This window comes from Hippocampus comes, unplaced genomic scaffold, assembly GCF_001891065.2.
Source record: "Hippocampus comes isolate QL1 unplaced genomic scaffold, H_comes_QL1_v1.1 scaffold45, whole genome shotgun sequence".
Lineage (NCBI taxonomy): Eukaryota > Metazoa > Chordata > Actinopteri > Syngnathiformes > Syngnathidae > Hippocampus > Hippocampus comes.
In genome coordinates this window covers 746070-763524 of record NW_017805783.1, presented here as the reverse complement: position 1 = coordinate 763524, position 17455 = coordinate 746070, and the positions used below count along the sequence as shown (strand labels likewise).

The window sequence follows — 17455 nt, the reverse complement described above, 5'->3', positions numbered from 1 at the left end:
ACTACCAGAGACAAATTCCTTGTGTGTTCTACATACTCTGCCAACAAAGATGATTTTGATTCTGATTAAATTAGTGATCAATTGGCCATCACTGGCTGGGTCATTTTGTGCACAATTAAAAAACGTATACTTTATTCTTATACTAATTGCGTTTACTTTTTTCTGTTTGTAATAAATATGTTTTTTTATGTCTTGAATTTGTAAAAAAAAACCACAAAAAAAAAAAAAACATTATTTTTCACTAATGAAGGGTTCGGGTTCGGTGAATGTGCATATGAACTGGTTGGGTTCGGTACCTCTAACAAGGTTAAGAACCACTGGTCTAGTGTAACCATTAGGGACATATTGTATGACAGACTGTCAGTGAAGAAATCACACCACTTTGAAACTGAAATAACACATTTAAATCTGTACCTACGTTTATGCACAGCAGTGATTGTAGATGATAATTCTGAATAAAAAGCTATAGGAAAAGCAATGAGCAACACATGTTAAAAGAAAAACAACCAGACATTGATAATCTCTTGGGAGTGAGCATGACACATGGCCAGCTTTGTGACGGCATAAACCCATTTGTAAATATGCCAGTCATGAGCATGCCAAATATATCCAACAAGTGGTGGCAACAACTGGTGTAACCTGAAGCAAGAGGTAGGGTTTAGTTTAGCACGGAGACTGAAAAGTAATCCATTTCCTGTAATAAGAGTGATATTTTTGGTTGCACCAAAATAGCATTGTTTTTAACGCATATACTGACATTTTCATTTCCTGATTTTCTTTTTCCGTAACATCATTTATTTACCAAAACTAGCTTCTTAGCAGAGTGAGCTGTGATATGTAATTTCAATTATATATAAATGGACTGCGCATAAACTTATTTACTCAGATTTTAACATTACAGGCCAATCAGTCTGAAGAAACAGTTATTGGACGATATCTCATTGAGTGGTGACGGTTTGCAAACTTTTTTTCAAGTTCATTCAAGGTTGCCAACAGTCTGAAAGACGTTCGCCGACAATTTTAAATTTTTCTTTTGACATGATAACAATTTGGTGGCGATAAGAAAAACTGTTTGAGGCCATTAAAACTGTTTGGATAAATCTGGGGAATGCCTTTGCAACTTTGAACGAACCTGACAAAAATAAATTAAAATCACTGCGTGCTCATACACTTGCAAAACTTTCATTGAGATACGGGTTTAATCGCCATAAAATGACCATGATTTTATGTAATTTAATTCCCCTGACCCTCCTTGCTGAGCTCATCCGGAGTGGATATTTCATGCACTGGCCCTTTAAGTATGTAGTCAAAACAAAGCGTATAGGAGCCGGTCGCACGGAAGTGTTTTGTTCCAACCTTGTGCGAAATGAGACCTGAGACATTTTGAAAAAAAAAAAAAACGAAAAGAAACGTTCACTCGCTTCAACATGTTATTAACGGTGTAGTTTGTACTTCTTTTTATTATACCAGTATTTTAACACTACGGGAACTAAACGGAGTGTAGTTTGCGAGCTGCCTAGCTTGCTTCAACAACACAAGCGGCCATGCCTCCCTATTCTGAATTGAGGAAAAGCAACCACTTCTATTACTTCATCAAATTCACCCTCAATGTCTATTCGATGCTGTTTTCGGTAAGTTTTATTTACTTTTACTTAATTTACATGTAATTGTTAAAATAATGACGATGAAGTGGGTCTTGTATACGCATGCCACCCCCAAGGCACACCCAGACATCAATATAAGAATACTTGATTTTAAACTCTATAGTCTTTCCACTAATAATTATGCTAACAAGACACACAGTTGGGAATAGTAAAAATCAGTATGGGTCATCATATTATTCGGCGTACTCCAATAAGTATAACTGCCCCTCGTTTGAACACACTTCTAAATTGTATGCCTGGTTGCTATGAAATCTGAGACCTATGGATAAGATGGTTTACAGTGTGATATGACAGGTATACGATGCTATATTTGCGATTCAAGACTGCGACTTGAATCGCAAATATGATTATGTTTCTCGGAGGTCTTTATCGAATGAACATCAAGCATATCGTCTATTTACTTCTGACGAATGTCAACTGAAGTTGCTACATTAGCTAACGGGATTTGGAATGTAGGGATACTAGCTAGCTGCTGTGAGCTTTCAAAACCCACTTGCCTTTTGAAAGAAAGTGTAAATGTTTTATTTGATGGGGAATGCACATTATTATGAACAATACACAAACTTGACGCTGGCGGAATTTGATATCGTAGCTTCACTCATCGTTCACCGGCTAATGAAAATTACGGCTGGTGCAGGGCGTTGCACTCCCCTTAAAGGCAAGATTTTTTTTGTAGTTCTGCCGATACAAAATGAGAGCGGCCCATGCATGCTTTTTCTTGCAGTTCTAACCATTTCATTTTAATAAACAGTATTTACTCTGTAATCATGCATCAATATGAGATTTACCTTATTGGTGTTATATTTTAGTATTCTTGTGTCACTCGTTCGTTCAATTGAATCAGGCTTGCAGGCCACACCATCAGGGACATGACAACTTTAATCTGAGACCTAATATGAGAGCAATGAAAATTATGCCTCTTTGTATAACAATTAATAATTGTATAATAATGTTATTGTTTGGATTGACAATTGCAGGCGAAGTATCAATTCAACAATTTACTAATTATTGTGGTTGTTTGTAGTGGTACAAAACTGTGCTGCATTGTACTGAGCTCTTACTAAATGTTGTCCACCATTCACTTAACTCCAGAGATGACAACCTCTTGATTGCCATCTTATTTCAGGCATTGTGACTGATCTTTCAACAGATTCTATTCTTTTCCCCAAAACTTTGACTCTCTCATTACTTTTTTGCAGTCCGTAGTAGATTATCAATTGATTTCCCCAAAATCGCCTGTTTGGGACCGAATATACAGAGAAAGTGAGGTTTTTGTTCAACTATATATTTTATGCACAACAGTGATTTTGACGCAATTTTTTTTTTTTTGCTTTAGCAACCCCTCAATGATCTGATTGGTCCTTTTGTTCGATAGAATACCACCTACATCAATGAAAATGTGCTTTTCGTGACAATTTTTTTTTCAAATGAAATAGTCAACGGTGGAGCATTTTTCCATCCATCCATCCCTCCATTATCCACTGCTTATCCAGGGTCGGGTCGTGGATGCAGCAGCTTCAGAAGGGAAGCCCAGACTTCCCTCTCTCCAGCCACTGCTTTCAACAATTCCGGAGGGATTTCAAGGCAATGCCAGTCCAGCCGGGAGATGTAGTCTCTCCAGCATATCCTGGTTCATCCCGAGGGCCTCCTGCCTGTGGGACATGCCCAAAACACCTCACCAGGGAGGCATCCACGAGGCATTCTAATCAGATGCCAGACTCACATCTTGTGGCCCCTCTCAACGTGCTGGAGCAATGGCTCTTGAGTCCATCCTGTATGACTGAGCCTCCCACCATATCTCTAGGGGAGAGCCTGAATACCCTGCCGAGGATCTTGTTCTTTTGGTCATAACCCATAGCTCGTGACCACAGGTGAGGGTAGGACCGTAGATAGAGCTGTAAATTGAGAGCTTTGCCTTTTGGCTCAGCTCCTTCTTTGCCATGACAGACCGATACAGATTCCGCATCACTGCAGACGCTGCACTCATCCGCCTGTCGATCTCACACTCTATCCTACCCTCACTTGTGAACAAGAACCCAAGATACTTGAAGTCTTCTTCTTGGGGAAGAATCTCATCCCGGAACACGAAAGGGCACTCCACCTTTTTCCTCCCAACTGCTTCACACTCAGCTGCAAACCGCTCTAGTGACACTTGGAGATCATGGCTTGAAGAAGCCAACTTTACCACATAATCTGCCCCAGACCCCCTCAACGCCTCGACAGCAACTTCAAATTGTGTCCATAAAATTTATGAACAGAATCAGTGACAAAAGGCAGCCTTGGTAGAGTCCAACCCTTACTGGATACGAGTCCAACATACTGCTGGCAATGGGGTCCAAACTCTGACATTGGTGGCACTTGGACCGGACTGTCCTTATCAGGGGCCTGGGTACCCCACACTGCCGAAGCTCCCTCAACAGAACTCACTGATTGGGCAAACTCCCTTGCGCCCTTGAGGAACCGGTCAACCGTGTAGAGCTGGTCCACTGTTCCAAGGCTAGAACGAAAACCACATTGCTCCTCCAGAATCAGAGGGCCAGCATAATGACGGAGCCCCCTCTCCAGCACCCCTGAATATACCTTACCAGGGGGGCTGAGAAGTGTGATTACTTTGTAGTTGGAACACATACTCCTTGGGTAACTCCAGAGTGGACTGGTCAGAACCTTCTCTGCCTTACAGTAGCTCAGGCTCCTTTGGTGCCAGAGAGGTGACTTTCCCTCTTCCTTGAGCTAGTTTCTGGAGCCCGGGATTGTTTGTGACAATTTAAATGTTACTTGGCAATCAAGGTCGTAAGATTTTTCCCGCCCCCTGACGTGGAGACCAATGTGTAATGAGTCATTCTCAGCCTTCATCGCTTTAATAGTAAACTACAGTGTTCCACCCCTTCATTTGATCCTCTATCCTACCCACTTGTCCCAACTTCTTCCTCATGTCAAGGTACATTGTCAGGTCTTGGATCAATTTTCATCATCATTCATATACCGAAGGTTACTGAAAAGGACTTGGAAAAAAATTGGGCTCACTTACATTTGCATGGTAAATAGCATTTTTTAAAAAAGCCAGTTAATGACAGGAGTATGGCTCCATTGTTACACACTTCCATTTTGTTGAAACTTGTTAGACCTATAGTAGTGTAAAATGGTATTGTCCTAAGAGGCCAACAGTGTTGGTAATAAGTATGTGCGGTTGTGTGAAAGAATATTAAGAGGAGGAGGAAGAGCACAATGTCTGTCACATTTAAAGGGGACGTCAACCCCCACATTTTCTTTCCAATAATATGTTGCAACCCCACTAATCTGAATACGGCATTTTTATTCATATTGCGAATGAAGAGGATTAATTAAGCAGTCAAATCTACCGTGTTTTTGCTCATCTCAGGGGGTGGCCATTTTGCCACTTGCTGTCGACTGAGAATGACATCACAATTGCTCAGACAGGCAGCCAGCCATTCAAATTTAAGATTCAGCTCACATGACCAAGCATATCCAGTTCAATGGATCTGCTTAGTCTGGATTTCCATTAGCATTAAAGTTACTTTCCACAGTCATCCAATGATGAGCATTAGTTGTTTTTGACAGAAAAGAATGTTTTTTGTTCTTTCTAATGTGCATCCATCCATTTTCTAATCCGCTTATCCTCATGAGGTCGGGGGCTTGCTGGAGCCTAATCAGCTGTCTTTGGGCAGTAGGCGGGGTACACCCTGAACTGGTTGCCAGCCAATCGCGGGGCACATATAGATGAACAACCATTTGTCATCATAATCACACCTATGGACAATTTAGAGCACGGGTGTCAAAGTCAAGGCCTGGGGGCCAGATCCGGCCCACCACGTCATTTTCTGTGGGCCATAAAAGCAAATCATATGTGTCAAGTTCCATGATCCTTGCTTAAATCTGTATCGACATCTCAAATTGTCATATGTACTAAATAACGGTGACATTTTGCAATAACTTTGTTATTGCAACTACACTCACTCGAACAATAATTGAACAAATACTTGACTGATTTAAAAACTAGTGAGCCATCATTTTTTTGTGTACAAGTAGTAATATGATGTGAAGATTAAACATTTATTCGGGTTCACTGTCATAACGGCCCTCTGAGGGAAGACATAACTCCAAAGTCGCCCGTGACAAAAATGAGTTTGACACCCCTGATTTAGTGTTCGATTAGCCTTTGGAATGTGGGAGAAAAAAGAAGTACCCTGAGAAAATGCACGAGGCTCACAGGAAGGCCGGGGCCTGCACCACTGCACTGTGAGGCAAACGACCTCACTCGTCGACCACCATGCCGCCATTCTTTCAAATAACACATTCTAAATACAACCTTCAATTCAGGAATATACAAAACAGAGGAGCGTCACTGCTTTGCTACTAATAACGTTTTAAGCATCAAAGAAATTCTCCCTGCTACCCTAACAGCATATTTGGATTGATTGAAACTAAGAGAAAACTCTCTAATCTTTTTACAGCTGGTGGGTCTCTGTGTGCTCTGCGTGGGGGTGTATGCTGAAGTGGAAAGGCAGAAAAATCGAACCCTGGAGGGTCTCTTCCTGGCTCCTGCAGTGGTTCTGATCCTGCTGGGTTTGGTAATGTTCACAGTCTCACTTGTGGGCATGGTTGGCTCCCTCAGAGACAATAAAACCCTGCTGCACATGGTAAGAATGTTAAAACAGAAGCATGTATGTCTTTTCTGTTTTACAGTTTTAGTCAGAGGCTTCGAGCCACTCAACACAGGCAGGCACATCATTACATAGAATACCATTATTACCGCAAATAGAAGAAAATAACAAATCCAGTTAATGTAGAATTTAAAGTAAGATACAAAATCAACTGTCGATTTTAGCAAAAATGAATGTTCACTCATAAGTGATGCAAGAGTCAAATCAAAAATTCTACAGTTCCGATTCGAAAGTTTCTCCGGGAGGCTCCGTATAATGCAAGGCAGTTCTACCCCACTGCAGACTACACTCACAATAAAGTGAACACATTATTTATTCAATATCTCTGACAAGTCCAGTGAACATGATTACCTTTGTAAAGGCGGATTTTTTTTTTTTTTTACCTGAAGCTCATGTTGGATCTCACTACATTGCGGAGGTGTGCCTTGTGGCCAGTGTGTCGGATGAGCATATGCCAAGTGATGTTCAGTATAACATTTGTTTATTCTGTCCCTCCACAGTTCCTCTGCGTTCTCTGTGTGTTGCTGCTCCTCCAAGCTATCGCCCTCATTATAGCTCTCATCTTTGAGAAGAAGGTAAACTGGTGACAGCGTGCCTGAATATCACCTTTCATCAAAATGAGCTCACAATGGCTTTGTTTACAAGTTTTGTAATTATTCACTGACCTTTTCACGGTGCCACTCGTTCCAGACGTCTTCCTTGTTTCAAAGCAGCATACGAGAGGGAATCAAACACTACTACGATGACCTGGACTTTAAAAACATCTTGGACTACGTGCAAGAAAAGGTATTTGGTTCAAATATGGATTTACCACATAAAAGACGAGAGATATATTTTAAATGATGAACATGGTAGGGCTGGACCATTATGGAAAAAAATCATCACGATAATTAAAGCAATTATTCATCATTGCTTCATGCTGATTCATCCCTACATGTGAAACACTATTTCTTGAACACACCTGTTCTTTTTGTCAAGTACAAAATGACCTCGTCAGTATCGCATGCAATTCAAGCCTCTTGTATTTTTCACTGATGCATTCCAGCTTGGCAAAGTAAATTTAGAATAAAATGTAATAGCAATTGAAATAACAAACACCCGCTGTTCCTGGGCATTTTGGCCTCTTATGGACAGCGTGATGCCCTGCGTGGATGTAGTACACACGTAAAATGAGAACAGAAATAAGTTGCAATTGAGCTCTATTAATAGAAGTCATTTATCACACATTGGGAAGAATTTCTGACTTCGAGTAGTGTTATCTTACCTGTGTGTATGTTTCCACAGTGTTTGTTTGTCACATTTTTCGTTAGCATTTGAATGCGATCCACCTTTGACTCAGCGCTAGCGGTGATTTATAAACGAGGCCATGTTTTGTATTTAAACATAACAATGTGTGGAATTCTATTTGTTGTATGTTTAGTTTTACGGGAAACTCCAACTGGGGTGTCATTAACCCATTTAATCCCACCAGTCACATTTGTAAAGGACAACAATGATTTAATTTACAGGGCTCTAAAAACTTGTATTACTGATCACTTAAAAGGGCTACCACTGACACCTGATTTTGACTTTTAAATGTCTGGGAAAAATCTGAAAGCACACTCAAAAGCTCAAGGCCATCAGAATCACATATGCTCCATGCTTGCTACGCGAAGCAACATTGTTCATTTGGCACAATTGGTCAAGCGATACACTCTCAGTCATGTGTTCTCGGGTTCGAGCCCATGAATAATTTTGACAGTTTTAAACTCATACTTATTAAGGGTTACAGTAATCCCTCGTTTATCGCGGTTAATGGGGACTGAAACCGCCCGCGATAAATGAAAATCCGCGAAGTAGCGAACCCCCCCCGTCTAGGTATATGTACATGTGTATGAGTATAAATAATATTTATAAGGCCAAATTTAATGGTATACATGCATGTTTGTAGTAATTAACATTACTTAGTGCTATATACTAAAATATTTAAACATGTATAGGTTAGGTTAGTGTATGAATCACAAAATACAGTAAACATACATGTAGTACTGTATATATTGCTCTATGTGACTCGCTGTTGTTTTGCTGACTTTCACTGCTTCTTGCGGACCTTTTGCGGCATTTTCGCTTTTTTTTTTTTTTTTTTAATTTAATGAATCTGTTTGAAAAAATCCGCGATGCACCGAGGCCGCGATAAACGAAATAGCGAGGGATCACTGTATTCAGAAACATTGTTGCCACGATGTTATTTTTCTTATTCCATTTTTGCACAACACATCTTCTGCTAAAAATGCAGTACTGCTAATAATGCTCATTTTGTCACTGTTTAACCTACTGTTTTATGTCATTCTGTGTATACATAAAGCCGACTGCCTGATGATGGCACGGGGCAAATGCAACACCAAGAAGCTCTGAACCATGTGCAAACCAATTGGCAGGAAGGCCTCATTGATTTATAAAGCTTAATTTTGCCATCTTGGGACATTGCTTTAAATGAATTAAAAGCATTTCAAGATTTCACTACAATACTTTCCACGATACAGCAGGTGTCACAAGAGGGCAAATCTGAGTGAATGAAGCATAGAGTCATGGGCCTTTTAGCTGAAGCAATACCCCAGTGATTCAGGCTTCTTCATTTTGCCCATTACTATTAAAGAGTGACTCCGCAATGTGTTCAGCGCACTAGTAGCCAGACAAAGCTTATTGCTAGCTAGCTGGTGTGGCGCAAGTAGCACCCACACATAGATGTTGGGAAGCTCGTTGCAGCACGTTAACATGTGTTCAGTCCAACAAAGTTGTTTGGGACAGCCTCCACGGTTTACTTATTAGAAAAAACATATAGCGCTGTAATTCTCCGTTATTTTATTAAAAAACAAAATGGAATTTTGACTCATAAACTGCAATGTGAAATCTTTTTTTTTTTAGCCTTGTATGCATTACTAAAATTCGCATGAGAACGTATGCCATGGCATGTCATTTACCAACAATGTGTGTGTTTTCTGCATTCAACTTCATAACATGTTAAACATTTGTTGTGACATGGCAGCGCATGTGCCTGGCCTGCTTTACTAATGGTTAAATCAAACCTTAAAAAAAAAATCTGGGTTTTCTATTTGTCTCCTGTCTAGCTACATTGCATTTTATATTGGAGCAGTAAACATTGAAGTGGCATCGGTGCCACATAGAGTATCGGTTACAGTTTTGCAGCCACCTGACAATGCGACATATAGAGCTACAGAAATTGAGTTATCCTCCAGTATTTGAGAGAGCTCTGACCCAAGTGATTTAATTGTCTGAGATTTGTCTTATTAAAACAGAATTTGTCATCAAAGATATGCTGCGTTCAAGTGAACACCTGTTTTCACTTGCAACATTTAGATATTATGAATCGGATGCACAGAAAGGAATGTGACACTAAATTGTTCTCTGTTCTGTTTGGTCCAGTTTTCATGTTGTGGAGGAGATGAATATAAGGACTGGGGAGTCAACCAATACCACTTCTGTAACGGTACCGGCCCACTAGCGTGTGGGGTTCCATATACCTGCTGTATCCGCCGTGAGGTGAGTGATCATATGGATGGATGAATTCCATTTGAAACATTTGCCTTGTGCCAGAAGGAAAGCTTTTTTTCTGATTGTTCCTGAGGGCAACACCGAAGAGATCAGACTGACACATACATAGATGGATGGGTGGATAAGTGGGTGGATGGATGGATGGATTGATAACCTGTTGGCTGTACACCGGGTCAAGATGTTGGTTCTGCGCATAGGCGGTGTTTGCCTTTCAAACCAATCTTGGTCATGTGACATGCAGGGACATTTAAAGGGACCCTTCGCTAAGATGTACTATACCTTCCTTTTACCCGTTAAGTGAAATCTCTGAAAACACACCGCCCACTTAAATTCCTGAGTTTAACATCCAGGGAACTTGCCATAATTACGCAGAAAGTGACATCTCGGGTTCTCCACAAACATTTCAATATGTCCGCTGGCAATGTATTGTAGGAGATGGAGAAAAGGTTGAACCCAAACATTGAGCTGGACTGTAATTTCGGGGAATTGGTTAAGAGCAGGTGATCAAGGACCCTACTGCGTCATCTTTCTTCCCGCATTAAAAATGTAATCCTGTAAAATAATCCGCATTTTTCATTAATGTACCTGTAATTTGATTTTTTTTTTTTTTTTTTTTTTTTGGTAATGAAATACAGTTAACGTTTTTTACATTATACCAGAGGTGATTGCTCTAAGACTGCAAGGGAAGCTCAGTTTCCCCTGAAATGTCAAAAAGTAAGTGATGAAATATATGTGTGTACGTACAATTGTGTGGACATGTCATTGACTAAATATGCGCTACAACGCGCTCAACTTTTGTTCCGAATCAGCTTCTTATTACTGGTTACGACGCGACTCTCTTCTCATTTATTCCCGCAGCTTCACTGTGCTTTAAACTGTGTGTACGCTGCGTGTCTACAGCGCGGACGCTAGGCGTCTAGAGAGTTCAGTGTAGGTTGTCCCAATGCATTGAAACGAGACGAGTCATTGGATAAATGCTGGTTTTGTCCCGCCCATTGGACGCTCAGCGTCTCTGGGAGTCTATGGACAGTGGGCGCTCAGCTTTTCTGCATGATGATTGGATGATCTGTCTGAGGCTGAATCTCTTTTTGATTGACAGCGAAATGAGCCAATCACCGATCTTTTGGTGTAGGCATCGTGGGAGCATTTTTCAATTCTCATTCTGTTCTGAGTTGAACTGGAGACTTCTTCCAATCATCTGAGTGACACTCTCTTTGTTGAAAACGACTAGCGACAAATTAATCTTTCATTTCTGGTGGGTTTTATTGTAGTTGCTGTAGTTGTAGGACACTAGTTAAGTCCCTGGAAAAGACGCCTTGTTGGTATGACAGAGTCACAGATAATTTTCTTGAAAAGGAACGGAGAGTAGAATCCACGTATAAATAAACGACACATTTTATGATGTAGGCCGAAATTGAGCTTCCCCTCCTTCACAGACCAGCATCCGCCACCGCATCACACATAACGCCATTACATGTATTCCATTATTCTCCAAACCTGGTATTGTGTGTACTGTAATAATGAGCCTCCTAAAGTAAATAAATCTTCTGTAATGTACTGCAGTCGTTTTCTACCATTGAATTGCAACGACTGGCCTATATACAGCCGGGGTTAAGGTACTGTTTGTCGAAAGATTCCCTTCCTCAATTGGCATGATTCACAACATGATTGGACCTATATTGGTTTGGCCCCCCCCCCCCCCCATTTTATTTCCCATTGGTGAAGACAGTAACAAATGTCTTTTACTTTATCACTACAAAAAGATACTTTCATTATTTCCAAGTCTATATCGTGCAGACAGACATCTTCTGGTTTATAACAGTCATTTCACTCTTGAAATAAAATGGTAGTCCTTGGAGGGGGCAGCTCTGCGCTCCCAATGTCTAGTGTTATCCTTGTGCCTCCCTTCAAAGCACTGATATGGTCTCTGGAACCGGTGCAACTCTGCTGGAGTAATAAGGAAGTCAGTTGCCCTGTCTGACACTCAGAAGCACGCACACAGTGGGAGACGAGTTTATTAGAGAAGCTGAACACGGGCAAGATTGCCACCATTATCAGTTCCCAGCTATCATGACTAGCGTTTTCTAGCACACAAGTTCATGCTCTCGCAAGCGGGCGACGTGGGCAGCCCCCCCAACCCCCGTTCCCAACCCCATGAGAGGGGCATGCCACTGGTCCATTATGTCCCCACATTTTGTGTCTAGTTTGAGACTCGCTCATTGTAGGCTCTTTCCACAGGTAGGAGAGGTCATCAACACCCTGTGTGGTTCCAAGGCTCTGGATAGACAGGTATGTGCAATTGTACTTATTTGTTTCTATTGTACACATGTTCTGTTGCAGTAGTGTGATGCTCACATTAGGAATGTTGGTGTGTAACAGATAATGAAGGACATTGACACCACAGTTGGGTGGAACATATGTATGGAGGTGGGAAAGACAAGGAATGTTGATTAGAATACACCCACTTCCATTTAGGCAAGAGTGAATTGAATTCATGATTGTCATTGCTGCCTTGTCGACCGCTTTCTATAATGATATTGTGAAATCTGACAAGTGGATCGAAGAGTAAACCTGTTAGAAGAAAAAAAAGAAAAGTTCTAGCGATTTGCATGGTGTGCTTTTTGGTTTTGAGATCAGACACATCAATTAAAGGATGGCTCTCACCTTTTGTCCTGTCAGTTAACATGACAATTTGGAACGCTGTGTGTGCGTGGAGATGCATGAAGGACCTTTTTCAGGAACATCTTGAGTTTTGCACTTCGTACTTAGAACTTAAAAGTGTACTCTTGTCGTCTTTTTTTTTCCCTGTGCATCAGCGTGAAAGCCTGCAAGAGGAGATCCACGTGCGAGGGTGCATTCACGCAGTCAACCTTTGGATGAGTGACAACATTGGAGTAACCGTCGGACTGTGCTGTGCCATAGGGCTGCCACAGGTAACTTCAAAGTCAAGGTGTCAACAGTCTGAACCCCCCCCCGTTATGGTTGAGTTCCTAAATTGTTGAAATTTTCTCTTTTGAAATGATGCCCCTTTCATGGAAAATGGGATGTAGAATTATGCAGAGTGACACAAAAGTGCTGATATATGTGAGATTTGCACCACTGATGACTCACTGCAAACAGTTTTTTTTTCCTCCCTCTCCTCACAGTTGTAATTTGCAGGGTAATTCCATGCCACTGTGATAACAGCATATCAGAAGTTCATAAACTAAGATATGAGTGAAAACTGCTTGTGTTCAACAAGGCTCATTTAATGTCTCATTCAGTTTCCGGAGCACTGCACACAACTGTAAACAGTCACAATAACACCATTTTGCAGCATGGACAAATATTTGTTCATCGATTTTCATGGGACATCTTATACAGACATTTGTCGCTTTAAAACGTCTACACGTCCCTTTTCAAATGTCAGGTTATTGCGATTAAAAAAAAAAAAATTGAGAGCAAGGGGAAAAAAACTCACTAAAACTTTTTCCACCATTAATGTAATCTATAACCGCTTACTTAATAAAAATGAAATCTTTTAATGGGGCCGGGGGAGGAAGAAAGAGAAGTAAAGCTCTTGTTCAAGTGTGCGTACTTTTTTATCACCAGGTGTGTGGCTGTGCTCATAATTAACCAGTCACATTCAAATGAATCTTAAATGGGAGTTGGCACACAAATCTCAAGTGCCTCCAATTAAATGTAAATCAAGTTCAGCTGTTCGATTATGCTTTTCCTGACATTTTTTTTCTTTCTCGTACAAGCCTGACAGTTTCTGCTGATGCCGACTGGGTTTTGAAACTTTACATATTTAAATTCCCCCCCCTCCTTGACGAATGCCAGATTTTCATGCTGCCATCAACATGATTTACTGGAGGCATTTTGTTCTTTTGGTGATGACTTGTATTGTGTTTGCAGCAAACACACTTTTTGGAATGATGGCTAAAAAGTTCAACCTGAGTTTCTATGTTCCATAGTACATTTTCCCAGATGCGTTTTTTGGGCGATTTTTTTTTTTTCTTTGTAATAGCTACCGTCCGGCTATATCCTGTAGCCCAGACATACAGAATGACGACTGGAGATTTGTGTCAACTGTACCAAACATGTAATACTTGCCAGAAATTCCTGCAGCTTTCTGGTAAAGGGTAATTGGCCTTCACCTGTATGGCGCTTTCATACCTTTGAGGTACTCATAGTGCTTTGACAATGTCTCCTCATTTTACCTACCGGTGACACAGCATCAGGAGCAACTGGGGGTTCAGTGTCTTGCTCAAGAACACTTTGACAAGGTCACGAGTGTTGAGGATCTTACACATAACCTTCGGGTTGAGACTTGTGAGGTGACCACTCTACCACCTGAGTCAGTGCCACCCCTAATGTTGGTTTCGGCCTCTTGACACCCTCCCCGACCAGTTTTATTCTCAGCTTTTCCAAAGTTTTTGAGGAGCATCTATTTCCTGTTAGTGTCACGGCTGTGCCACATTTTCTCTACTTGGCTTCTTTGTGTTGTGTCGTGTATTTAATGCCCTGGAAATTCTTTTCCACCTTTCGGACTTTGACCACTGAGATCGATCACTCTCATGCAGTGGAAGCCCTTTATGGACCATGGTTTATGCCGGAAGATGTAACTACAAAACTGTCAGGAAAAGTCTACGACATCACCTCAACTTTATTTTCAAATAATTGGAGGCACCTCCAATACCGGCGGGTGTTTGCTGACTCCCATTTAACATGTTTTTGAATGTACGGTAATTGGTTAATCCTGAACTCAGCCGCATCCCCAATTATAATAGGTTGTGTACACTTATGCAAGCACATTATCTCAGTTCATTTTCAAAGATTCTTCAATTGAGTTGTACGTGTTATCGGTCGCGTTATTGGTGTCAAACGGCAAGTCTGGCAGAAAAGCATCCTTCATAGGGCCTGAGGGCTCAGTGAAACTCTCCCATATGTTGTCGTGATTGAGCTGCATTTGCTTTTACAAAGGATCTCTGTGCCGGTGTGATTTTGGGCAAATGTTCTTAGTAACTCTATTATGGTGAGCTTTTTATCTGCTGTTTCACCACTCTCATTTAACACGGACGGACAACAGAACCTCAACTAAATTATTACACAGCTGAGACTGCAGTTTATTCCATTTTTAATGTCCAGTTGGAGACACTCGGGGCCGCATTACATTGTTCATCTCTGAGCCTGCACCAGTGCCATGATATGTATAATCACTTGGTTTCCATCCATCACTCATGTAGAAATGATGCTCAAAGCCTAATTATTACCAAGTAGGGCTTTCAAAACGACATAAACACGTGCCAATTATATTGGAGGCTGGTTTACTTTGATGTAAATGAGAATTGGGCAATTACGGTCCCCGTAGATTGAATTGGTGTAGTGCAGGGGTGGGCGATTCAATTGCAAAGCAGCCACATGAGAAGCTGGAAGGCTTGCCGAGGACCAAACCAAAATGCAAACCTCCATTTTATATTATTTTTTTAAAAAGGTAGTTTAAGAAAGCACACAGTCTTGTTTCAATAAATTGCTCCGTGTGTACTGTAGATATGGTGTGTGTGGTGTTGTAATTAGGAAACACAGATTTTAAACAAAACTTAGCGGCCATTCAAATTATCTTAACCAATTCTTACACTTTAAGAATTATAACATTATTTTGTGCGCAACCCGCCAATGATTTGTAGAACTTCCGAGTCCGCAACATGCAAATTGTGACATGGGGCTTCCAACGCGTCAGACGTTCCATCGAATGACATCCTGCGTCATGCCTGTGTTTGCTTGAACAAAGTGTGCATGTCTCCCTTCAGCTGCTCGGCATTATCCTGAGCTGCGTCTTTTGGAACCTTCTGGTGGAAATGAGCGAATCTGTCGACATGGTGGACTTCAAGCTGAAGAAGCTGGAGTTCAAGTACAGCGAGCTGGACCTGGCCGGCGCCGGCTGGTGTATGTGCCTGCCGAGGGACGGCGGCTACTTGCCCGTTCCGGCTTCCGAGCCCGAACTGGACCCCATTGACATTCACCTGCAGAAGCTGAAGAAGCAGCCGCCTCGCACGCACGCTCAGCTCCGAGAACTCCAACAGTCCAGGTCGGCCAGCGGGCTGGACGAGGTAGACGTGGGCCGCAAGCTGAAAAGGGAACACTGAACGGTCTTGTCGCCCTTTTCTGCCTTCCCTGCGACATTGTGATCTTTTTAGTTGTGTTTGATTTGTGTTGCACTACTTAATGGTTGAACCTCTGCTGATGGATCGAGGGAATTTGGTCAGCCAAAGGGATCCAAAATACTTTGTCACTTTGAGTGTTCTGTTGACTAGAAATTCAGAGAACAAACAACCTGCAGCATCAGCTTTTATTTTTATTTTTCTCGTTTACAGTTTTGTAATGTCTTGTTTAGAGTGTTAAGTATTGAAAGATATTTGGCATTATGTCACATTTGAATTTGTTTTGACCTTTGAATTTGAGCTACATCTCACGGGTTGGAGCTTACCTCAGGCTGTTTCAGACAGCCCAATAGCTAAGAGGATGAATCTTGTACCTTGTGTAAAAAAAAAAAGTACAAATAATTGTAGAAGGTTTTTCAGTGTCGAGCAAATAGGACTAGCCTGTATCATGCGTGTAACGTTTGTGACGGATGTGTACAGGTTGTGTAAAAAAAAATTTGTTATGATCTCGGTTGGATTCGTGTCGTCGGTGTACACTGTAAAACTGATAGTCGTGGAATAATAATGGAATGCATGTTTTGTACTGTGTATGAATTAAATTATTCGTAAAACGATACTCAGTTTACATTTGAAGCTTTCAAATGGGAGGCTTCAGTTTTTCAAATTTTTAAAATAGTTTCTATTCTTTCCATCATTTAAGGGACGGCGAAAGGGAGAATACAAGCTACAACTCTGTTCAATAGCACCTGTTTGACAGTCGCGCTAATACGGTATCAGACCACTCTTCCGAGCTTCCCTGCAGCTCCTGCCTTGTACCAACACTACTGCTCTTGTCAATAAACTGGAATTTGTCTACTGATTTCGGGCATATTTGTTCGCTTTTTTTTCTGTTCGACACAAATTACAAGTGCACTTTATACAAATTCAGAAAACCGTATCAAGGAGGGGACAAAAACAAACACATTTGGTGTTCATCAGTCAATTGGCTATGATGGGCAGTATATTACAGGGTTGCGGTGAAAGTGGACTTCCTCGGTCAAGGTGTTGACCCGATGTGTTTATTTACTCCAGCAGAGAATGCCAGGTGCTTATTTAAACAAGGCTATTTTAAATGCATGCGTAGAGGTGGATGGAGTCTTCATTATGGCACAATCATTAATGCAGTGCAGTGGGAGGCAAAACTGATGTAATCAGTGCCGACTGGTGCCCTGAAACACCAAAGAGAACAATTATGAATGCTTTGGGAAAGGTGCGAAAAGACAAGACAAGGTTTAGCAGAGTTCTGATCATCGTCAGGACACAGTGGCGGGCCGTGCATTTCAACCTTAGGCCTTCAGTGACATCACATACATGAACACAATACTGTATAGGCTTGTCAAGCAGCACTTAATTTCAGGAGCATTTAAAACCATCG

General features: G+C 41.3%; 1 protein-coding gene across 1 annotated transcript; it reads left to right on the top strand.

Moving 5' to 3' along the window:
- The first annotated feature begins 1301 nt into the window (after nt 1–1301).
- LOC109525076 (tetraspanin-15) lies at nt 1302–16900 on the top strand. Its single transcript, XM_019885334.1, has 8 exons — nt 1302–1631; nt 6137–6322; nt 6847–6921; nt 7037–7132; nt 9770–9886; nt 12137–12187; nt 12715–12831; nt 15691–16900. Exons 1-8 carry the CDS (start codon nt 1545–1547, stop codon nt 16024–16026), a joined length of 1065 nt encoding a protein of 354 aa, XP_019740893.1. The 5' UTR covers nt 1302–1544; the 3' UTR covers nt 16027–16900.
- Nucleotides 16901–17455: the final 555 nt, after the last annotated feature.